Genomic DNA, 26,066 nt, shown 5'->3' on the forward strand with positions numbered 1-26,066 from the left:
AATTGTAAGAAAATGGAAGACATACAATACCACTAATAATCTCCCTCGATCCAGGGCTTCACGCAAGATTTCATCCCGTGGGGTCAAAATGATCATGAGAACGGTGAGCAAAAATCCCAGAACTACACGGAGGGACCTGATAAATGACCTGCAGAGAGCTGGGACCAAAGTAACAAAGGCTACCATAAGTAACACACTACACCGAGAGGGGCTCAAATCCTGCAGTGCCAGGCGTGGCCCCTGCTTAAGCCAGTACATGTCCAGGCCCATCTGAAGTTTGCCAGAGAGCATATGGATGATCCAGAAGAGGACTGGGAGAATACCATGTGGTCAGATGAAACCAAAATAGAACTTTTTGGTAAAAACTCAACTCGTCGGTTTTGGAGGAAGAAGAATGCAGAGTTGCATCCCAAGAACACCATACCTACTGTGAAGCATGGGGGAGGAAACATCATGCTTTAGGGCCGTTTTTCTGCAAAGGGGACAGGAAAACTGATCCGTGTTGAGGGAAGAATGAACGGGGCCATGTCTCGTAAGAATTTAAGCCAAAACCTCCTTCCATCAGTGAGAGCCTTGAAGATGAAACGCAGCTGGATCTTCCAGCATGACAATGATCCCAAACACACCACCCGGGCGACGATATAAGACCAGTTTTGCCAAAAAAGAGAAAAATAATACACAAATGGTGTATTATTGGAGCACCAGTCAAAAATTCACTTTAAAAAGATAACTACTTTGAGGCAACAAAATCATGAGATAGCTTTGATCTGTTTTTGATGTTTTGGTCACTACATAATTACCAGCCTTCCTCACTTTGTGTTATTTCAGTTTTGATGACTGTACTTTTATTCTAAAATGCAGCCATAATGTAGAGTTAGTCCAACATTTATCTAATACTGTATATTTATAAACTGTACCAGCATTATTGTCAGGAGAATTACACATATAGCAATGGATGTGTGTCTTATATGGCAAATGAATGAGGACATCCTGAACTGTGTGTATGTGGTTTAGGGCAATCTGAATGTTCTCTGATGTCTGTCCTAGAAATCTCTCAATCTAATATATCCCACAGACACCAACAGCAGATCTGTCTGTACTCTGTACATAATCTCCTCTTTTTTTTCATGACCCACATTTACACATTTACATACCGTGTAAGAGTCTAAATATAAATATAGCATACAGACCATCTATACGACAGCAGATAAAGTACATAATGTCCCACGGTCAAACACAGTCGGGATGGTCACACCCAGAGCTTGTCAAGAACCTGGATCCATCTCTAAAAAAAAAACAGTGCTGCTATTCACAGTGCTTTTGATCTGATAGGGTCTTTCATCAGACTGAATGTTTCATGTTTGCTCTATGTATAAGGCATAAGGAGTCCAGACTCCAGCATCCAAATGTTAGAGCATTCTAGGATCTAAGAATTCATGACTCTCTTCTGGGCTTATAGACATATAGCCATCACTGCTTTCACACATGAATATATAGGAGCCATGGATCAGTGAGCCTAACTCGGAGAGATCACAGCTGTCCCCAGAGGCAGGCAGCCCTTAAAAACCTTGTATGTGTGTGTATGTGTGGCAGAAAGAAAACTACAGAGTGCTATCTGGAAATAGCTCCAGTAATCCAGCGAGCAGACAGAACATTCTGTCTGTGATTTGTACTATGCTCTGCTGGCTTTGCTGAATCATAGCAATAAGCATAACACTGAGGACAGCTACACGCAGACTCTGACTAGTGCAGCTTGGATGACATAGTGGCTTTATGGGTAACGCTAAACCATGGTCAGCCTGAGCAGTCTAATCTGATGATTTGGGTATTTATTGATGATGTATGGGTGTGTAATGTTTATGTGACGTGTGTATGTATATAAACACACACACATTACTGCTGTCAAATATATTATTTGTGATTAATCGTATTCAACATAAAAGGTAAGTGTAAATATATTATATTAAACACACACATACATTATATATATGACACACACAGTGTGTATGTAATTGAAAAGCTTCATTTTGACTCCATATTAAAATACTAATATTAAAACAAATTGAAGCATTATACTGATAAACATTAAACTGATGCGTCTGATGATGACGAATGGAGTTCGCTTAGAAGCCTCTCATCTTGGAGGGGGTTGGAGCGAAGGGTTTCTCCCTCCACCCTGAAAGTCTATGTTGTTGCTATCGTCGCACATCATGACGCAGTTGAAGGTAAGTTTGTGGGATATCACGACCTGATCATCATGTACCTCAGAGGATCGAGGAGACTGAATCCTCCTCGCCCTCCTCTCGTTCCCTCTTGGGACCTCTCAGCGGTTCTAACTGCCCTACAGAGTGCTCCCCTTGAGCCTCTGCAATCAGTAGACCTTAAGTTCCTGTCAATTAAGACAGTGCTCTAGGTTACAATAGACCCCATTAAGAGGGTGGGGGAGCTAGACGCAGCTTGCCTGGAATTCGGGCCGGCCTATTCTAATGTGATCCTGAGACCCTATGCCCCCTTGGTGTGACTGCCCACTCCACCCGGAGTGTGGCTTCCTCTTGGGCTCTAACGCATGGCGCCTCGCTAACAGACAAGTGGGTTGTACTTTCCACATGATTGACATCAGGTTCAAGTACACTCATAGACATCATATAGATAGACGTCCTATCAACCGCTACTGCCTATTGGCACGGACAAGCCGTGGGTCCGCCATCTTAAACCGGTCATCCGCTCCGTTCAGTGTAATCTGTATGGCAGGTGATATGAGCTGTCAGCGCATTTAATTAATCAAATCTCACTGAAAAGCGAACTGATTTTCACGTGGGTTTTTCTGCTGCAAAGGTCATACATGTCGCTATGATACAGGACACATGGGATATTTGATTCACAAAATACAACCAATAGTACAGTAAGGTTAAATCTTAAATCTTACACGTGAAAAGTAATTTCCGAGCGATAGTCTGCCGATTTGAGCAGGAATATGCTGCACAGTGCTGAGGCATCTACTGCTGCTATGCAACACAATAAGGATACAACTGGTTCAAAATGGCAGGTGAATTTCTCAGTTCCCAGTGGCCAATAGGGCATCTAGTCTCTATATGATATCTATGACACCCAAGCTGAGCGAGTTATTCGTGTAATGCAGTATGGCTGGTGGTTATGTTGCATAGACATATACACTCTACACCTCTATAACTAGAGGTCACCTTGGCGTTCTAAGTATGCGTCAAAACCGCCGCTATTTTGGAATAGGGGTCTTGTCATAGGAAGTAGCTAGGTAATGCTGCTATCTCTGCCATTACTTCGAATTCAATGATGGCGGCAGACTTTTGTGCAGCGTATGATGTTCACGGATGAAATCTTAACTATTTTTTTTTTTTTAATAAAAATAAAAAAAATTCTGGAATCAATGATAAATACATGTCTGACCATTGGAACAAACCAAAAAAAAAAAAAAAACGAGAAAAATCACATTCATGATGATTTATGGTGATTTTATTTCCGTTAAACATGTGTCTACATTGACGCTGATGCATTAAAGTGGAGGGGCTCCCCTGTTTCAAGATTGCGGCTCTATTGATGCATTCGTTCCAATGAACTGCCGTAGCCAAGGTGACGTCTAGTGTATACGTCTATGGTTATGTTGCCCATCCGCATACCGCTTCCCATGACCGAAACTGGTATTATGACACCTGCCGGAGCCGGGGCTCGAAATTTAGCATGCTAATTCAGGTTGATATCACTGCAGCACTATAACTTGTCATTTTTTTAATGACATCATCAACCTTATTTCTTTTCATTCATTTGATGCGTGTAGCAAATTTTTTGGATATTTTAACCTCAATTACACATGGCACCTTTATAGTTATTAGTAACAACTGCACGATAAAACCACTTTTTGTGTGTTTACGTATGCTGTACAAGTCTGGTAAAGACTTTTTACCCAGTTGGCCAAAATGTCATGGAGAAAATGGAGAAAAGTTTTGATCAAATTCCTTGCTAAAAAAAAAAAAAATGGCCCAGCCTTTAGACAGCAAATCCCCCTTTTTTTTACTTTTTTGTAAACCATGAGAGAATTTGAGGGTAATACAAGAATAGTGAAGAAAACAAGAAACACTGTCATTCAGGAAAAAACACGCGCTTGGTGATGTTTGCAGCTAGCCAAGGCCGGATAGGTCCAGGTGAATAAGAACCTCACTTGAGGATAGTCTGTCTCCTGCGTTAAGCACAGCCCACACACAATGTTCCAGCTCACTAAAATGTCACTTTGATTTAAATTACAGATACTTTCGTTTCTTTCCCAACAAACCCTTTTTTGATTTGCTGAATTGTTCAAAACCATGTTTCATTTGCAGACAATAAAGGTAAAAGAAGATTAGCATCAATAATTCTTTTCAGAGTTTGCTATCTGTTCTTGCATTTGCTCCAGGTCTTTGTCAGGGTTTGTGTGTGCGATTGAGAGACACACACAGTAGGCAACACCTCTTAGACTCCAATGGGCACCCGACTGATACCTAAGGTCAAATGTCATGAGAAACATACAGAACAAAAGAGCTCTTGTGAACAGTGAGAAGACAAGTGAGCGCTCGCAGTGTGGAAGTCTGTGTGTGTGGTACTAGAGAAAGAGAATTGACAGAGTTTGTGCACAGAGACACGGACCTAGACATGTTCACTTTGAATGAAAGGTTGAACCAATGAAAAGTGGCAAAGAAGGACAAAGGCAAGGAACAATTTTCTGAAGGTAACAATATCCGGCCACCCTCAGGCCATTGACCCAGACACACACACAAAAAAAACACCTTTAAAATTAAAATTATTAAAATCATTAAAAATCACATTTAATAATTGTCCCATTTCACCATTTAATCAGTCCCCACAATTTTGTCCCATGAATTTCCATGACTTTTCCATACATTTATGATTACTGTATAAAAATTGGTTTAACTGGTTCATTTAGAGTCAATTTGAAGTTTAGTTATTAGTGTTATTGAATCAATTAGTATTACTGAATCAATTATTAGCTTTAATGCGTTTTAGAATATTCATATTCAGACCATTTCTGAAATTAATCATTCAAACATTTGATTTATGAGTGTTTGTTCCTCGGTTATTTTCTGTGAATAGTTTGCACTGATTCAAAAAATCAGTCCGAATGATTCATCACCTATGGAAAATCACGGCGCAGAATTGTCACAACTCTGCCGTCATTGTGTTAAGCCCGCCCACCAACTCTATACACAATGTGATTGGCCTGACCAGAGTTTGGTTTTTCCACTTCGAAAGCCAACGGAGAGTTGCTAGACCACACTTTGCTGCAAAATAATTTTTGCTGCCACTAGGGTGCGTATAGATTTCTAGCTTAGGGGTCACTAACCTCTTACAATAACAAAGGCGTAGATTGACGACGCAGTTCTGCGCCATGATTTTCCATAGGTGATTTCCCTGCTACTTTAAAACAAACCAAGATGCTGCTGGAGAACAGCGGTCTTTTGATTCGGCTTTGGCCGCGACTCTGGATGACTTGGAGTTAAGGGAACGTCACTTAATTCATTCTTAAAAAAGGAAGATGTGTTCGGAGTTTTGACGACCGGATACGGCAAAAGTTTAATTTATCAACTTGCTCCGCTGGAGGGAAAACGCCTTGGACTCACTCATCCACAGCCGTTCGTTGCTCTGGTTGGTTGTGGCGCTATCCTATTGCGTGCAGAGGGATATTGAAAGACAACCTTTTATCCCACCCCTTGGATTGAGGTATGCCAGTTGTGAGTTCCCAGACCTAACATTTTTAAGGGCTGGCTTGCCAGGCTAAGTGACCCCTAGCGGCAAAGAAAATGACATATTGTAGGTTTAAGTATGTCATCTCTCTGCACCAGCCCAACACCTTCCCTCGGTGTTATAAAGCTAACCATAAATCCTTTTGTCCCTTCCAGCAGTGCTGTCATGTATTAGAGAAAATTTGAAATTCCTGGGAACTGCAGCTATCGAAGAGATGGTCCAAAACAGCTCAAAAATACACACATAAACACTGACAAAAACAAGTTCTAATTTAGCACTATTTTATCAATACTACTTAATATTGAATGTATTATAAGTAGCTGTTCTTTTTGTCAGATTAATGAATTATGGAATTAAGCAGGGTGTATTTTATACCATGATCACCAATAAGACAGACATTTTTTGACCCATCATAGTCTACTGGTTCGGAGATCACTGTGGGTAACGCCAAGATGAGCTATACATAAAAGAACGCTAGCTGGCACACCTGCACTCTTTACATTCAATCTTTTGCACTGAAACAATAAAGGTGCACTCAAGTATTTTGGTTATTGAAAGTAATTTTGGTAACAAGTTAAAAAAAAAAAATGAAGTCATTTTTTTGTTCCTGATATTCATTCCAGTAGTTTTGGACTACACAGTTAACTCAGTGCCCTCATTGTTGTGTATATTTAGATGTTTAGATTTACATGTATTTTAGAGTCACAGCCTGCCATCTAGTGGCTAATAAGAGTATTTCATGCATTTGCAATAGTAAATTTGTGGTTCATTAAAATTGAAATTCTGTCATTATTTACTGACACTCATTGTTCAAACCCTTGTGCTTTATTCTTATGAAACACAAACATATTTTAATATTTTTCACACATGGACCAAAAAGAACAAGATACCCCCACCTGCCCCCACAAAAAAAAAGATTAATTACATAAACGTATGACGTTAATAAAAGCAGTCCACATGACAGAAAAAATATGGGGGTTAGAACAACAAGAGCTAGTAAACAATGACATTTTTGGGTTTCACCAAAAAATAAAATTTAAATAATTAATGACTCACCCTCATGTCGTCCCAAGCCCATACGACCTCCGTTCATCTTCGGGAGCACAGTTTAATGTATTTTAGATTTAGTCCAAGAGCTTTCTGTCCCTCCATTGAAAATGTATACACGGTATACTGTCCTTGTCCAGAAAAGAAATAAAGACATCATCAAAGTAGTCTATATGACAGCAAGGGTTAGTTATAATGTTTTGAAGCATCGAAACTACATTTTGGTCCTAAAAATAACAAAAACTACGACTTGATTCAGTGCAAATACAATGGGCTTCCCTTCAACATTAATGCATTTCACATTAAGCTTGACAAAACAGGATAATTTATAAATTAGATTATTTCATTAAACATGTTTCTGTCTGTGATAGTGTATTCGAAAAGTAGAATTTACCTGTCATATGACAAAAATGAATTATCAGGTCCAGTCAAAATTGTTTTAATGGCATTCCAAGAAAGAAAATCGGATGCAATCCGTCAGTCGATGGCAAACGATGGCAAACCAAGTGGCCCCTTTATTAACTTTACCACAACTTTCTAAAGGCTATCAAATATTGTTAAACTACGGACTTCTACGATGGGCTCTTTTTTATAAATTTACTAATTTGTCATGTTAAAGTTTAGTTGACAAATTAGCGTTGTATTGCAACAGTTACTGATTCCAGACTTCAGAGAAACTGACTTACTACGATTCACCTGGCTAGGTTTGCCACCATTACTCTCGTGCACGTGCACATAAACGTGTGACGTTTGCAGCGAACAGCCAATCCCGTGATAGGTGCGCGCGCGGTTTATTTTTCCTCTGAAATTAAAAAGGTCATTAGGGGAAAAATAAATATATAAAGACATTTACACATTAATATGATTATTGTGGACAATATATATCATGTGGGGAAAATAAATATATAAACACATTTACACACTAATATGATTATTGTGGACAAAATAATATAATGTGGGGAAAAATAAATATATAAACACATTTACACACTAATATGATTATTGTGGACAAAATATATCATGCATTAATAAATAAATAAGCTGTTGATACGATTAATAATAATATGCCATAGCCTATATATTGATTAAAACTCTCATTAAAACTTTAGTTTCAAATTATTAGTGGCCCAACTCACCCTATCCAACAGACAAAACTGTATAGATGAGACCCTTAGTAGTTACAAAACCAATAATAATTCGATTTTATTTGTTATTATCAGCCTACCCTTTGCTTGATTATGTAATTTCAGTGATTATTTTGCAGTATGTAAAGTGTGACAAATATAAAAGAAAAGAACTCTTCAATACAGGATGACAAAATATTTATTTGCAAACATGCTTTACAAACGTTGCGCATTAAAATAAGTCTTAAAATAAATGTCAACAAACATATTTAAAAAGGTAGCTTCGTGGTGGAATGTCACATATACTTTTGGAATCCTAATTGAAAAAAAAAAAAACGCTCTGAACTGGTAGGCTGTATGTTTTGTGAAGTTACGCTATTTCATATAATACTTTTCACTATGAAATGGTTAAATTGGAATTTTCTTCTTGTGAAAGTATACATTTTAAGCTGCTGAAATGCCCCAACATTAAATTTGAGCAACTTTTAACTAAATCAGATGACCTGAATGCATATATTGATAAATAAACAGACTCATGATAGACTCATTGCAGGGAGGACCAAACAACAATATATTTCAATGAAGCACTTTGGCTTATATTACACTTCATTTTCAAATAGTCAGAAGTTGCACACATAGCATGCTTCTGAAAAATTATACAGAGACAATATTACCTCTCAGTGAATTAAACATGGCCTGGATAAAGTTTTGACAAGCTGTACGTTCAACCCCCTGTAGTAATACACACTAATAAACATCATGGGGTAGTTGTGTGTTGCCATTTTTGGAAGAACAAGGATCAATGGTAGACATGTTGATTGGCAGACAAGGGCAATTTAATCAGGTAATTATTTTTATAGGAGAACAGCTATTTTCTTTCTCTAGCATATGCACACTCAACCTTGCCCACACACACACACTGGGATGACCAAATACAATTATTCATAAGTTCACATAAAGTCAGCAGTGCTGAGATAAATGTCTAATTTAAATTCATGAGTAGGTAGGTTATGTGATACTGTTGAGCTGGAAAATGTCAAACAAATGAAGAAAGATTCATCTCAGACTCCTTGTAATCGTACATATTTGAAAGGAATGGTTCACAAAAAAAAAAAGAAGAAAAAAAAGACAAATCATCATTATCACATCATCACTTACTCACACACTTGTTCCAGTCTTGACTATTACTTTCTTCCATGGGAAACAAAATCAGAAAGTCACTATATGCAATTACAATGAATTTCTCATAAAATAGGCTGAATGTGCAATAGTACTTAAAATCTTCTCATGTCATACAATGATTTGTGTAAAACAGGCGATACAGTAGTTGATTCACTTGCCGATGATTTCTTGCCCCTTAGGTGTGCTGTTGACTGTAAATGGATCGAGTTGAAAGATACGAGAAAGACACTGGTCATATGCAGTCACACTAGTCTCATTTACTTTGATTAATTTGAAAAGAGTGGCCCAAATATCCAGTAGCACCTCATTGCAGTACACAAGATCCAGGGGGCGGAGTCAGATCCAGATCTGAGGGGTGGAGTTGGGTAGGTTTAGGGATCAGGGGGTGGAGCTGGGTAGGTTTATGTATATGTAAGGTGGGAGGAGTTGGATCTGGACCCGACTCCTCCCCGTGGATTTCATGTTACGCAGTGAGGACCATCTCCAAATATGTACAAAACAGCATATATTTGCCAAAAAAAAAAAATAGTACAAGTAAAAGTAAACCAGCAACTACTACCTTCATTTTGGATGTTTCCTCTATATTTGCAATGTATTTTTAAATGCAATAAAAAATTTTGGTTACGAAAAATTCTGCTTTGTGTCCTACAGAAGAAAGAATTTAATACAGGTTTTAAAAGACATTTTGGGTGAACTATCCCTTTAATAGTTCCAACGTTTGTCCTCTGACAGGACTCATTTAGGCAAGAGATCAACTAATAATAATAATATAAAAAATACAAATAAAAAGCAACGTCATAAACCTGTCAAAAACATACGGCAGATCAAACATTGTTTGCACACCCTTGGCATGTTTGGTCGAGCCTAACGTCTATATTTACCTTTAAGTATCAGCACATATTGAAAACTATGCCAAAAATTCCATAAAGCTCTTTTGCCTGTGCAGTGCATGCTCCTTATCATCATTAAAATAGCTAAAATAGTTCTGAAGTTCAGGGAACACAAACGACATATTACAGTAACCGTAACAGATATGCTTATGTAAGTGCTTGGAGTGGAGAAGAACACTGCATTATAGTGATTTATGTCGTCATTTGCTATGGCTTGATTTCTCTATATTCCAATAACAGGAAAAAAAAAAAAACAACCTGAAGCACCAACATATTCTCTTTACAACTATCTTATGAATATATAAATAAATGCAATTATAATTGTTCCATCTAAAGGTGAAACACATCAATTGGATTTTACTATGTTACTTAGTATATACAGACACGCTATGCATTAATGTACAATTCTTTACATTGTTGAAGCATCCTTTCCTGTTTGGTTTGATTTTTCAAGTGCTCAGAAAGTAAAGCTTGCCTTACACAACAATGCGTTCCTTAACAGCTGCACATAACATTATTTAAGCTGCTGCTTAAGAAGGTGTAACCATCTGTGGCATAGCCTTCGAATGTTTGATGATGCCTTAGTAGATTTAGCATCCTTCATTTTGCAAAATCGACCCTACATGCGAAAAGTGCGACAGTACACCTTTAAATACCGTCTCCAAATAAGCCCTAACTAACAGTCCTCCCAATGTGTCCTATAGTTGCAAAGTGTTTAACAGTAACAGCATGACCTCAAGGCACAGGACGAATGTGCTGTCCACCAAATCCATTTCTAAACTACTTTAAAGCTGCTTCTCAGTCTGCCTGCCAGATTATATACATTTATATATTCTTGTGCTTTCAGGAGGTTGGTGAGTGGGCTTGTAGCAGGTGTAATTTGGAAATCTTGATGCAAGAGGTTGTGCATGTCTACTTGATTCACAGTGTACTAGGGTGAAATCTCGTTCCCCTACAGAGTCTAGTAAAATGGAGTTTACAAAGGGTGCGGAGACCCAACCCGAGTCCAGAAGCATCCATTTTGGAAGTGTTGGATGATGACTCTTCAACTTCGCACACTATTTCCTCCTCACTGAGGCAGGAAACCTGAGTTTATCATGTCTTTGAAGCTCTCAGATTCTTAGTTACTTCTGGGCTACAGTTGGAAGCAGGAGTTCTGCTGCAGCTTGAATGAGATTTGAGCACATGGAAATCTATCGCAAATTTTACTGCTCTTATGCTGTATATATTAAGACAGAGTCAATGAGGTGTACTGTAGCAGTGCAAGAACGTGGCTATGGAAGCATGAGCCTTTTATAGAGCTATAAAGCAGGTCTGTGATGATGTGACATTAAGCTACGTCTTCGTTGCCTTAGGAGAAAGAGCACTGAAGGCAAAGTTGCAGCGCCTCTCAGTCCTGCAGCAGCGTTTCTCTCCAGTTAAAGCTGTGATTGGGTCCGTGGGTGAGCGGCAGGATGGGCGGGTCCACAAGCTGCCAAACACCTGTCTCACCCATCTCTTCACAAGCACAAAAGCCTAAGTAAGGTATCTGTGAGAGAGAAATGGAAAGGGGGAGAAAATCTAGATTGGTTATTATATGGAACAATATCAAAATATCTAAATAAATACATAAATTGATGGTGTTTTTTCCTGTTTTTGGAATGACTCTCTTATGCTCACCAATGCAGCATTTATTTAGTCAAAAATACAGGAAAACTGTATACTGTAAATGGTATTACAATTTATAATAACTAATATATTTTACAACGTAATGCATTCTTCACGTGAATCATTCCAAGACGCACTTTTGGACAAGAAACATTTCTTATTTATTATCAATGCTGAAAATGGTTGCGCTACTTCAGATTTTTGATGGATAAGCGACTTGATAAAAGATAAAAGTATTAATTTCTTGCAAAAAAATATATAAATATATCAGTGATCTAAAAGTTTAAACAATTATGTATAAATCTAAATATTTATTCAGTCAATTATGTAAATCTAATTTTTTTTTTACAATTCTTAATCATATTAAATATAATCTGTAATTTGTATAAATACCTTATTTGTATATATATACAGGTGAAACTCGAAAAATTTGAATAAAATTTGAATATTAATTTATTTCAGTAATTCAACTTAAAGCTGCAGTCCGCAGTTTTTCCTCTTTGTCGCCATCTGCGATTGCAGTTATTCGCGCAACTATCAACACGGTGCAATTGGCTGTACAAATATAATAGGCTTCCCTTCAGCATTACTGCATTTCACATTAAGCTTGACAAAACAGCATTATTTATACATTAGATGATTTCATCATACATGTTTCTGTCTGTGTATAGTGTATTCGAAAAGTAGAGTTTACCTGTTAGGGTTATATATGGTTATAGCCATAATCATTCAAATTATAACAAATAATGGCTATATAATATATTAGTTTCACCTTTTAAGTTAATTTTACTAGTCAATATTCACATCTGTAATGCATTTATATAAAAATATGGAGAAATAGAATATTTAAAAAAAAAAATGCATAATAGATCTGACCTTTCTGACCACTTGCACAAAGTCTTTAGAGTTCTGTGGGGACAGACCCTGTATCTGCCTTGTACAAGCCTCAAGAGAGGAAGCATGGGCCACAATCAGCACTGTATTTCCTGTTGGACACCAGAACAACATAGTAAATATAAAACTTCTTAAAGCATAAGACATGTAGATCAGTATAGATTCAAACAAACAAAATACATAGCCGCACTCATGACCTACCCGGATTATTGCACTCTGACAGAATTTCACGAGTCACTTGGAAGCTGCGACTGATGTAAGTTTCATAGGACTCAGACACGGCCAGTTTACTGATGGGTATATGAGGTCTGCAGAGGAACAAGACAACTTAATAATTCCATTCACTACAGGAGGTTATTTATGAAATCAAATGGAGCCATAAAACAATAAATAATGCTATCAAAAAGCAAGATTTCAATCAAAAAGTGTGTGCAAAAAAGGATGGATAGTACATTGAATGTCTAATAAAATACCTGTACGTTGTATCCACACTAAGGTTAGCAGCTGCCAGGTCTGCAGTAGGGATCCAGGCGGGTAATGAGGTTCCCGACACCCATTTAGTCCACTCAAACAAACCCGGCTCAACTCTGATCTTAGTCTTCCCATCCTTTTGAAGACCTGGGACATACAATCCATAACAACGAATGAGGCACATGGGAAGAACTGATTTAGGGATGTGAATGGGCATGGCTAAAAAAAAAAAGTAGAAACCAATTCACGAAGAAACAAAAGACGAAAGATTTTATTTTACCTCTGAGAATATTGTGAGCTGTTTGCACACAGCGCAGAGATGGAGAACAGTATACAAAGTCTACCACTGAATTACTTTCTAGAAGAGCCTCCCCTGTGAAAGAAATCACACATAAACTCATGCAGAAATGACAGCGTTAATGTCATTATACTATAAAATAGAAAGGAATTCATGTGATCTTGCTCTTAATGTGTATTTAACAGTGACGAGGGACTGACCTACTAGCCGAGCCTGCGTTGATCCGAACACAGTGATGGGGCAGTCCTTATCATAGTCCCTGTACCCCCCACTCCTCGCTGGGAGACTCGGCGGCATATTGAGGTTTGACCGCACATACCGACCTGCTCAATATACACAAACATATTAACATCCAGAAATGAAACATCAACATTTTGGCCAATACAGTTTCTTCAGGATATATTTATCAATTTATAGCTGATGAAATATTTTAGAGCTTAATATAACTGTTAAATTTTAAAAATCGCTGAAATATAAACCAGCTTCTGCTTCTGGGAACAACTACTGTACAACTAACTGTTTTGGAAAATGAAAAATCAGACCTTTGGCATCAAAGCACTGAGTGATCCAGTGTTTCCCAAACACTACGTCCATTCTCTCACCATGGCGACACACAAACAACGTTCTCTTAGGCAACCGAGACTGATTGGGTCGTAGGATCTAAAACAAATCATTTTTGAATAAAACATTATACATGAAAAAAAAAAAAGTTCATATTCTGTCACATAAAGACCGGATCTTCAAGTCAGGCATGTGATCAGCTGAAGACAAAAAAAGCATAACGGCCCACCCCCGGGAATTATTATTAATAAAAAAATTAATTAATCAAATTAATAAAGGTATATCTTATATTGCAATAATACATTCTTTTGTACCGTAAAATTAAAAGATTGAGTATTTAATAATCATGATAAAAATATTATATATTTTAAAACAATATGTTATAATATAAGTACTAATAGAATTCCATTATTATTCCATTATTATCATCATTTTAATTCATTTTTTATTTTATTTTTAGAACAACAGAAAAATTACATTACAAACATTTATGGATGTCTTCATTTCTTTGCTTTCAAAACCACAGGGAGACCCTTTAGCTTCTCTTTGTTGACAACATCAGATAAACGATTCCCATGACATTTGGGAAGTTGGTTGGCGCATGTTGCCCTTTGAAACCTTGCTAACATGCTACGAGTGTCCCGCAGATGGCGCCGTGAGCTTGTGCAGCGCATTCAGAATGTGCATGAAATATTTATTTGAAATTAAGCAATTAATTTAACAACAATTTAAAGGGGTGATGACATGAGAAACCAAATTTGCCTTGATCATTTGGCATATAAGAGGTCTTTCTGCAAGTTTCCTCCCTTTTATAAAAGAAGCATGTAATCAATCTCCAAATACGTCTCGTTGTTGTGGATCCTATGGGGCAAGGTGACATCACCTAGCTCCAGTCGTTTGCATATGACCGCCTCCAGCACCATTTCACGATTTCAATCTACATACGGTAAAAAGCACCAACCCACCCCCCATTTTTCTCAGATTTACGCACTTGGGTCATACTTTTCAGAGTGGAAAATACAGAAATCTGTTCAAATATGTAAAAATCACATCCCTGATTAGTGTTTTACCTGCATAGGCTGACATATGACACTAAGACCGGAGGCATCCAATGGCAGGGGGTCCTCAAGGAGACGATCCAAGTGTGGGTCACAAAACATCCCACCCACTGCACCTCTGATATTGTTTGGGGGGATTCCATTAAGGAAAGAGAAAGACCTGGAAAAGAGAGATAATGAGATGGAGGTAAAAAGATGTAGAGATTGCTTTAGATCTGTCACCATTAGAGCTCGACACTAAACTTTTTACATTTTTGAAAACATGCATTTGGCTAAAAAAACAAAGATATTGTAAAATAGTATTACAATTTAAAATAACTGCTTTCTATTTTAATATATTTTAAAATGTCATTTATTCCTGTGATGATAATAAGCTGATTTTTAGCGATCCATTAATTCAGTCTTCAGGATCAAATCATTCTAATGTCTTGCTCAAAAACATTTCTCGAAATTATCATCATTAATTTTTGTGAAAACTGTCCATTATTATGTTTCAGGATTCTCAGATGAATAGAAAGTTCAAAAGAACAGCATTTATTTGAAATATATATATTTTGTAACATTTTAAAAGTCTTTACTGGCACATCAATTAAAAGATTTCACTTCTTTTATAAGATTTTTTTTTTCTTTCATAATATTTGTTTACTGATCTCAAACCAATCAGCTTTAGTTACTTCATGATCCATCTTACCCATGAAATACCCAAGTGTCACACTCGTCTGCCCTACTGACGTAATTCTCTGGCAGTAGCCCAGATAACCCTGTGCTCATCGAGGTCCCGTAGACCCAGCCCTCACTGGCAGTGATCTGTTCTATAGACGACATGAAGATGAAGTCACTGGGCACCAGCTCCAGTTCATCATCATTCTGAGGCATGTAAGGGTACATCACTCGCAGGGTCTTAAAACAAAGAGACAGAAAGGTACAAATCCACCAAAACCAAAAAAGTCAGTAAGTGATAACATAATTATTCATTAGTACTGTTTCAACATTATAATTAAATATATCAGTGTTTAAAGTATTAAATTGCATTGTACTATAAAGTGTATCCATCTAACTTAATTATATTTTAGAAATTATTAATATAGCATGTTTTATTTTCTATAGATGATTTTCTGTAGCAAATATTTGGCATCAACAATGGTAAATTATTTGCTAAATAATGGTCAATGTTCTTAAAACAAAACATAGTATTCTTTGTACGTTTTTGGCAAAAGAAACAATGGATGACAATCAATAGATTACCTCATGATTGGCAAATCGGATGTCTCTTGAAAAGAGGACAGCTTGCCAATCACAGCACAGGGTTATGTCTACACCTTTGGCAAGTTTTTCTAATGATGCATGATGATTGGTTTGGAAGTGGTAGGCCAGAGTTACGTGAAGCTGCTTCTTATGGGTCTCCACATGAACATCTGGAGAGAGAGAGAGAGAGAACGCACATTACTTTGCATTAAAACCTTACTGGCAATGCAAATATCAGGGGCTTTTTACATGCCAGGAAAGAACAGTAAAACTTAAATTGAACTGAATAAGGAAGAAAGGGAGCAACAAAGAAAGAAAATCAAAATTATTGCCCCACAGTGTCATCATTGGTAGCAACAGCAAATGAACACACACACACACACACACACACAGACCTGCTTTGGATGCCGCCTCAACGGCAAAGTCTGCAGCAAAGCTCTTGATCACCTCAGCCACCTTCTCTTCCACAAAGAGGCCAATGAAGTTTGATGATGAGTAAAACTCCAGGGGGAGCGGGGAAGGGAAACGACCTTTCCACTGACCTACCACAGCCTGTAGAGCTTCACAGAGGGCATCTACCTTACCGTCTGCACACTACAGTGACAAAGAGAGAGATACAGTTCAACAATGATGTTGTCAACAACACCAAACTTTCAAAAGTTTAGGGAAAATTAATCTTTTTTTTTTTCAGCAAGGACACATTAAGTTGATCAAAAGTGACAGAAAATACTTTTACATAGATTTTATGTTCTTTTGAAATTTCTATCCAAATCAGCATATTTGAATGATTTCTGAAGGATGATGTGACAATGAAGAATGGAGTGATGGCTGCTGATAGATAGAAAACAGTTAACATATTGTGATAATATTTCACAATGTTACCCTTTTTCTGAATTTTTGATCAAATAAATGCAGCCTTGATGAGCATAAAAGACTTGAAACTTGTGCGGTTCTGTACATGGTGGAGAAGATTATCAATAAACAATGACTTGAATTTTGGTGTCTCACTTCAAAGTACAGTCTGAATATTGGACTAATTTAAATGTTACTTTTTATAATATTTTTTTTTTTCACAAAATATCTTAAAATATGACAAAAATAATAGTCTGGAATGTGAAGTAACTCTGTTATGTAATTTTAAAACATGTAAATAACGTTCTTTTATAGTTTCTAAGCTTGATGTGACTAAAAACCACTGCTGAACATGCATTTAAAAAGAGGTATTAAGTAAAACAACACTAAAGAACAGTGCTGAGAAAGACGAATATATGGCTGGAAATGTTGATGAAGTGCTCTGACCATGAAGAACTGGCAGAGCGTTATGTGAGGAAAGATGTTGTGGGCTTTGTTCTTTCCACATGTGATGCGACTCTGCTGCCAGAAGTTGGAGAGCTGGTTGAGGAGGGGACCGCTGGGTTTCAGGTACAGCACATACTCCCTGGGTAAAGGATCGTCCAGGAATGGGTCATCCACGTGGGAAAACAACCTGTAGAATACAGGACATTCATGCCATGTTGGATATACTTTGTAGAGACATTATGAATGAGTGAGCAGTAATTTAAATTTTTTGGTTGGGATGGAAAGTAAGGACATGACTGGCTTAATTTAATTTTTAAAGTGAGAACATATAAACGGTCAAATATTTTTGACTCCCTCCCAGCAGAGGGCAGCAGTACACAATTATAGTGCATTGAAGTGCACATGAAGCTGAGTTCATGAGTACATGTGAACATCTGATAGTGTAATGTTTCTTTTCAGTGTGTGTGTGTGTGTGTTTGGGTGCATGTTAAAATGCAACATATTATAATTTCAAAGTGTCTGTGGATCAGCACAGTTCAACTGAAATGAACGACTGTCAAATCCGACATGGGTCACGGACGGGTGCATGTGTGGGCGTTAACACTCACCAATCACAAGCTGCTTGTACATTTCTGCCCCCAGTCGAAACCAGAGCTTTTAGCCTGTAACAGAAAGGACAGAGAGAGAGAGATAGAGAGAGAGAGAGATCAGCTCAATTGCTGTACTGGTCACAAAATCAATGGCCTTCTTTCCGGAGGATGTTTATCAGTACATTAGCGCTGAGGAGTTTTCTCAGAGATCTAAATTTGATATTACAGAACAGAGATGTTTCACTATTGTTCCTATCTATGTATCTGAAACATAACACATTAAATCAAACGCAGGCTAAACAAACTCCATAATAATTATCTAGTCTAGACCACCCCCTGTCCCCCAGAGCAACATTGGAAAAGATTGATAATCATTGGTTTACTGGCATTTATGAATATCAAGGAGGTTTACGTATCCGGATTAGTTTTAAAAAAAAAGTGTGCATTTGTGTTGCATTTATCATATGACTATCTTTATGCAAAATATCCAATATGAGCACTGTGGTCTCAGACTTTTTACACCCCACTACTTTGCTACTGGTTAGTACATAAAAAAAGCCCATACCATTCAGTCCCACATATTTATAAAACGATTTATAAAACAATATTTAATATGCAGTTCCATAAATGAGTTCATTCTAATTGGTCTAATATTTTTTGCATAAAGGCCACAAAACTGTATAGGATGTTTCTTGTGGCCTCTTTCTTCTTACATAATAGAAGTATTTTACCTTTTTTGCTGTTATTATTCGTTTATTTATTTGATAATTAGTCAGAGAGTTTCCTACAGACAGCAACATCTACAATGCCATTCAAAGGTTTGTGGTCAGTAAGACTTTAATAAAATACATGAATACTTTTATTCAGCAAAGATATACAAAATGTATACAGTAAAGACTTTTACATTATACCATTTCAAATAAATGATGTTGTTTTGAAGATTATACACACAAAAAAAATCATGGTTTCTACCATGATTATGTGATGTCATGTGATGCTGAAGACTGGACTAGCGGCTGCTGAAAATTCAGCTTTGCAATCACAGAAATAAATTACATTTTAAAAATATATTAAATAAACAATGATTTTAAATTGTAACAATATTTCATTACTCTTTTACTGCATTTTGATCAAATACATGCAGCCTTGGTGAGCCCTAGAGACCTTTCAAAAACATTTAAAAATCTCACCAATGAATGAAAAAGGTATGAGTAAAGAGCAACCCCCTGAAGACATCAATGCATTGAACATCTCACAAATGCTCACTAAGTCTGACTCATTTAGCTAGTATCTTGCTTGTAAAGATCATAGTGGAAAATAATATCACTTGGTCTGTGGTTTGAACAACTGATGAAAAAGAAAATGTGTGCCATCTCTCCGTTCAGAAAAAAACACTCTTTTCTTCCATCTCTCTGTTAAAAAAAACACCTTTTCTGACTAGTTCTTTTTTTATTCTCGCTTTTATCATACAGAACTAAAAGGTGTAATTAAAAGCAATCTGACACCTATGGTACAATAATTTAAGGTCACAGACCCACATGTTCACAGTTAATGGAAGTACCTTACTTGGTAGGGATAATTGCACATAATCTTCTCATGTGTAGGATGATATTATTTCCTCTGCTCGCATCTATACTGGAAAACGACATATAATCCAATCTAAGGTCACGCTAAACTCACTATGTCATTTCCTCATGTGTCAGCTGACATCTCAAAGGCTTTTTTCCTGAGCCGATTAAATTATCTTCTAAATTTAATTAGTGTCTTTTTATAAAGGCTCTAAAAATCACACACTCTGACTAACTCTCAGGGGGAATGGTGTGTTGATGTGCACCGTGGATAGGTTTGAAAGCTCACAGTAAAACTGAAAATGCCGCTTCAGGTTTGAAGAAAGCAGAAAAAAAAACACACAAAAATGACTACAAGACAACATAAAGGGACGTTCTGCTGGTCAACAACGAGCAATCAGTGAAAATATGAGTAATCTGAGATAATCTCATCCAACCACAAACATTTCATTTCCACCAACTCAGGATGGATCACAAAAAGCTGTTCAGTGGCAGATTGATGAAACAATACGAATGAATTATTAAAGCAACATTTCACTACAAGTGTGCGAGCTTCCCTTACACCTCGCGAGAAAAAAATGTCAAAACACAAGAACAGTCGCGCGTCAGAGATGAGGGAAATTATGCAGATTACGCACATTTTTCAAAGTACAGGAAGCCTCTGGTAATCGGCGCTCCACTACGCATATCTGACAATGTATCAGTGCATTATAAACAAACAAAACAAATATTTATATTCACTGCAGATGCACCCAGGTACTGTATAATACATATCCTCTCCTATCAGCAAAAAAGTAAGAATAGAGTAAAACTAAAAAAAGGTATATTGTGATCAAATTTTACTATTTAAAATAACTTTATATTTTAAAATATAATTTATTAACATACTTCAGGTGTCACATGATACTTCAGAAATCATTGTAATATGCCGATTTGCTGCTCGTGAAGCATTTCTCATTATCAGTGTTAAAAACTTTGATAAAAGCTTTCTTTGATTAATAGTAAGAAAAAAAAAACTTTTATAATAATATAAATGCTATTACTGTCTCATTTAAACATACACATAGTGGTTTAATTATTTGTTGGTTTGTTTTGTTTATTTTATGTATTTATTTGTCTCAGATTTGAAGATTACTCTTAAAGTCAATAGTGTGTACAGTTTTGTGTGGTAATCCAGTTTGCAGCCAATGGATAGCGCTCAATTACTCTATATTTAGTTGGCTTCCCAGAGAAAAAATGGTCATCGTGCCAACTAACCCCCAGGGCCCAAGCCACAATGCATGCTGGGATGGGGAAGCCCATGTTGCACAGCCATATGTCTACAAATGCATAAACATGCAATGCATTTATTGACTCACAAGCTAAACACATATGAAGAAATGCAAGCATGTACTATCTTCAAAGTGTGCATAAATCTCACACACACACCATATGGCATGGTTAATGACACTGAAACATGGTGAAACACATATTCAGACTTTCATACATGCATGATCAAGTTCAGATGCCTGTGCAGTCTCGCATATACACATTTTGCATTTGTGGTGAGCTATTCTGCCATGAATGAAAATAAAATAAAGATTGTTCCTTAAAACAGATACAAAAGAGGTTCCCAAAAACTTGCAGTTAATACTAAAGATCTGTTGTACAAAAGTTGGTGGCAATATACAAGGTGATGATTGTAGCAGCGAAATCCCCATACAACTGCAAAAGCAGCACCACAAGTAAACTATCAACCATCTGGTTTGTTATGAAGTTAATAGGTAAAGGAACAACAACAGACGTTTTTGTAAAGGAAACATTTTCCTAATCCACTCAAGGTTGGCCTGAAGTTTAAGACTATATAAACATATAAACCTGCATTAATCAAAGAGATTTATTTACACAGGTTCTTAAGAAGCATTTGAACAAACTCCACGGTAGCGCGTTCAAGACTTCCTCACACCCCAACCTAACACTCAACCCACATGCTCAAACTTTCATCACGTATACATCCACAAACACACAAGCGATGCCACACACACGCATACCAACTCCTATACATACTAAACAGCACTGACATTTATTCTACCTAATGCACATTTGAAATCAGAACTGATAAATCATTGTGCATCCGGGATCACACATATAAGCACGCACGCACATACATTTGATTATCCATCAGCCTATGTGTGTGTGTGTGTATTGTGTTACAGGCCATCTCCTCCTCCCTTCCCCTCTGGTCAGTGCTCCAGGCAGGAACTTAATGATTTATTTATAACCTGTATTTCCTGTGCAGCGTTTAAGAGGGATGAAGAGGTTGGTCCAGGGAGTACCCAGTTGACTGGGTGTGCTTTTGTGTGTGGGTGACTATTCATGTCAAAAAAAAAAAAAAAAATTATCTTTTTTTCTGTTATTAATCAGCCTTTGTAACATTTTCTTGAGAGGTGGAGTACAAATGTGTAACATATGCATAGAGAATAGTGGCTCCATATTTTTGCCATCATTCTCGCTGCATTGGCCGAATCTCCAAACTCTATGGGGAAATAGTCACTTCCTGTTTACAGAGGAGTAAGTTAGCATGTATTCCCCATTCAGTACAACACAGCGCAACACCCACCCACACATTCACACACACAAACGCACATATAAAGATAAAAGGGTGTCCTAGTCTAGGTGCAGATATAGCTCCTGAAGACTCAATAAGGGGATTACATCAGGCAATGAAGGCCGATTCAGTTCCTGCACACTTTTCTCTCACAATTTTATTACTCAAACCAGTTTTGTATGTGTTGCTAAGCATGTTTTTTTTTTTTTTTTGTCGAGGAACAATCCACATGTAAACAAAGTTACTGTAAATAATGTCAGAAGTAGAGAAAACTTTTTTAAGTATATGGGGGGAGAAATGTGGTATCAACTTAAAGTTTGTCTGGGCTTTCAGAAAACACAATGTAATAAGTTATATAAACACAAAACTAATAAAAACCGTGTGGATCTTAGCTCAATAAGCTTGTATTTTAAATTAAGCTGAGTATTAACATTACACAAAATGCTGGGTTGTTTTAACACATTTTGGGGTAAAATATGGACAAACCCAGCCATTGGGTTAAAAATGTCATTTAAAAATGACACTCAATGGCTGGGTTTGTCCATATTTTAAAATTGGGTTAAAACATCCCAGCATTTTTAGAGTGATGACTTTCCTAGCTTGTCTTACTTGTTTCGGTGTTACTTCTATACACCAAAATATATACACTCACTGAAATGGAAAAAAAAAAACTTCACAGAAGAAAACACAAATCACTTGTGACTTGAAACACAACTTTTACAATAATATATAAAAAAAAACGCTATGTAAAACGAAAACATCAATGCTTTGATCTCAGTGATCAAACTGAGCATGCTCAGAAGCCTGTTATAGTTGGACCCTTGCCACCAAATCTGAAATTGCAGGCAGGTTCATGCTGTTAAACTTTTTTTATTCCTCATAATAAATGGCCTAAAAACATTTAATTTCAAGTAATGTCAACGTTTTCTACATTCGACGGTTCAAATAGAGTTTGTCAGACAAAACAGAAGTTGCAGTTTTAAAATAGTGTTTATGGAGTATAAAAATCTCTTTCCACTGAGGAAAAACTTGCACACATCACGCATACATCAGTGAGGGCCAGATTATCATTTCGATTTAAACCATGCATTGGAGTTCGTAATAAGTAACCTGCCAACCGGCGAGAAACTCCACTTGCCAAAACCCATTTGGTGTTTAAACCGGTATTCATTTTGGACCATCACACCATCTCTCTTCCATTCTTTTTATTGCTCCTCCATCCCATGCAGAGAAAATGAGAGGAAAGAATAACAAATACAGTGTGTGATGTCTCTGACTGTTCTGCTCTCTCTCTCTCAGCGCACATATCCTCATGCACAATTGTTATCCTCTGACAATAAGCCCTTCTCCCTCTGTAAGTAACAGGACTGTCTGATCGCAAAGATCTTTTCACGCTCATCTCGTGTTTTCCACCCGCCTAGTTAACAGCTTATTATGTTAAAACTACATGGAAGACACTCGCAGCTTTTGTGAGCTTGTTCTCGCTTGGTTAGGGTGCATGAGACCGGGCAGATGGTGACACTGTTTATCTAGATGGACCAGCAGGGCATTAAAGAGAAGGGAAAAAACGTATTAGTGTAACAAGCAATATTAAAGAGAGAACTGAAAATAGCTTATTATATCTGTGAATTACTGTACAAGCAAGCAAATACAATTCATTTAAGTCTATAAAACTGTAGTTGAGCTTAACACTTTTTGAGATAAAGATTGTGTCTGCGCCTGTGGTGTCTAGGTGTGACCATGGGTTTGAACATGCGTGCATGACTAAAACATGATTCATTGTGACTGAAGAATTAACAGCAATTTCTGCCATTTAGAAATGTCACAATAGACAGAAAGTGGCATATGAAGGCCTAGATTCCAAAGGCATAATCAGAATCACACTGTTGCTTCTTCCATTACAGCTCATCATCCGGAAACTTTGAGTTCGATTCTGTAGCGTCTCATGTTCTCAGATTCAGTGTTCAGTTTGGTTCAAATATAATAAGGACAAGTGTTTTTACCAGAAGAGATGAAACACTAAATGCAAAAAACGTTAAAGTTGTGTGTTGCATTAAGGAAGTGCACCAACACACTGAACATTGACAAATAGATGGACTGTGTGGTAACGCAATGGTATTTTATGACATACAACAAAGCAAATACTGTGGTACCTTCATTCAGTGACATATATCAACGTATTTGATACCATCACTGACTCCATAGAACTTACACAGCACATTTTGTAAGGGGTACAATACAAAAACCATGCATTATACTGAAAAATATGTAACAGAAAAAAAATATATAAAAAATATTTAAATGCTACCGTGAAAATGTGTTAATTAGTTAACTGTAAGTTAACTTAACATATACAGTGAAAAACTATACATATTTTAACATTGCATTGTTTTTTTGCAAATAAAAGCTATAAATTGCCATATAAATTACAGAGAAAAAAAGTCAAAGGATATTCCCAGAAGTCACAGCATTATACATCACATTTGTTTAAATTTGATAAAAATATATTTTATTAAAATAATATATAACTGTTTATATATTATTTATTTTGTTTCTTCTTATCTTTGTTATCTGTAATGCATGTTTTTGTGTTATATTTCCAGTTATTTAGTTAATATTTAATGCATTATTTTATTGTTGTGTGTTACAGTGATGGTGTTTTGTCTTCATGATTCTGTGCACCATCTATATGAACTTATTCATCATGTGGCTTCCTATTTCACCAGCTGTATATAATAATGGTCATCAGTACATTTTAAGGTAAAAAGCGAATTTTAGTATTTCAGGTAGATAGTAACATTATATCACATAATGAAATAAATGGTTAAAGTTGTAAAACCCAGATACCAATATGCTATTCTGTATCGATTCATTGTCATAATATTGTTTATAGTGAATCTCTGGAAACCACAGTTGTTGGTCTATTTTACCCAAAATGAAATGTTAATTTTGGGGTAAATGCTTAGCTAGTTGGCTAGAATTACAACACACACTTACAGTATTAACTGGGCAAAATTTACAAAATTACCTAAAAAATGTTAAATGTACTTATGGCAACTCTGGTTTCAACCAAAGTTTATATAACATAACTGTATTAATTTAGTATTAGCCACTGTTATCAAAAAGAAAATATCAAATTAAAGAACATTTAAATTTAAGCATTTAGCAGTTGCTTTTTTTACCCAAAGCGACTTACAGATGAATAACAAAGCATTCATCAAAGAGCCAACAATTGTTGTAGTACACAATTGCAGGTTTATTAGACAAGAAGAGAAGAAATGCATTTTTTATAAGTGTGTATGTGCGTGTGTGTGTGTGTGTAGTGTGAGGTCATTAAGAGCTTGCGGAAGCGGTGCGCCATCAGCTGCTTCTGAAAAAAAGTGATGTTCTCAAGAGAAAGATTCTGAAAAAAGATAACGTCTTGGCTTATTTGATTACACTATTAAGGCATTAGTGTATTCAGGATGATGACTTTAAGGCAAAGCAGGGTAACTTTGTTTGCCATGATCAATTTTGAACATAAATAAAGCCACGTTGTTGTCTGTAAATGTGACGAGAGAAGCACAGAAAGCTTTAAAGGCAGTACATTTTGTCCCAAACATTTTAGATTATTCATTATGATTTATTCATTTCTGCTCTATGATTTATTCAGCATTAGTTTATTCATAGCCAGAGGAGACATTAGAAAAGAAACATAAGAGAACGGTAAAAATGTAAACCCTTCTATTTATGCATTTCTAAACAAATTATCAGACTATCAGCTTCCATAGTTTCCACCAAAATACCAGTGACTACAAAAATATTGGTGACTCAAGAAGTCAAAAAAGAAGATAAAC

General features: G+C 36.6%; 1 protein-coding gene and 1 long non-coding RNA gene across 2 annotated transcripts in view; both read right to left on the reverse strand.

Moving 5' to 3' along the window:
- LOC148981733 (uncharacterized) overlaps positions 1-7,503 on the reverse strand; it is a 70,736-nt gene extending 63,233 nt beyond the window's left edge. Inside the window, exons 1-2 of the long non-coding RNA XR_016168347.1 lie at positions 7,211-7,503; positions 6,826-6,947 (exon numbers count right to left, since the gene is read on the reverse strand). This is a non-coding gene — a long non-coding RNA (uncharacterized LOC148981733). The remainder of the gene's footprint in view (positions 1-6,825; positions 6,948-7,210) is intronic.
- Positions 7,504-8,121: 618 nt separating this feature from the next.
- ubash3ba (ubiquitin associated and SH3 domain containing Ba) overlaps positions 8,122-26,066 on the reverse strand; it is a 28,743-nt gene continuing 10,798 nt past the window's right edge. Inside the window, exons 2-14 of the mRNA XM_039659520.2 lie at positions 18,094-18,147; positions 17,486-17,672; positions 16,582-16,780; positions 16,187-16,356; positions 15,633-15,841; positions 14,954-15,101; positions 13,865-13,982; positions 13,523-13,645; positions 13,305-13,397; positions 13,027-13,171; positions 12,755-12,861; positions 12,536-12,645; positions 8,122-11,540 (exon numbers count right to left, since the gene is read on the reverse strand). Coding sequence (XP_039515454.2) covers positions 11,403-11,540; positions 12,536-12,645; positions 12,755-12,861; positions 13,027-13,171; positions 13,305-13,397; positions 13,523-13,645; positions 13,865-13,982; positions 14,954-15,101; positions 15,633-15,841; positions 16,187-16,356; positions 16,582-16,780; positions 17,486-17,672; positions 18,094-18,147 — 1,801 coding nt within the window. The 3' untranslated portion in view covers positions 8,122-11,402. The remainder of the gene's footprint in view (positions 11,541-12,535; positions 12,646-12,754; positions 12,862-13,026; positions 13,172-13,304; positions 13,398-13,522; positions 13,646-13,864; positions 13,983-14,953; positions 15,102-15,632; positions 15,842-16,186; positions 16,357-16,581; positions 16,781-17,485; positions 17,673-18,093; positions 18,148-26,066) is intronic.

The sequence above is a fragment of the Pimephales promelas genome, chromosome 4 (assembly GCF_988280905.1).
Source record: "Pimephales promelas chromosome 4, fPimPro1.hap1.1, whole genome shotgun sequence".
In the NCBI taxonomy this organism is placed as follows: Eukaryota; Metazoa; Chordata; class Actinopteri; order Cypriniformes; family Leuciscidae; genus Pimephales; species Pimephales promelas.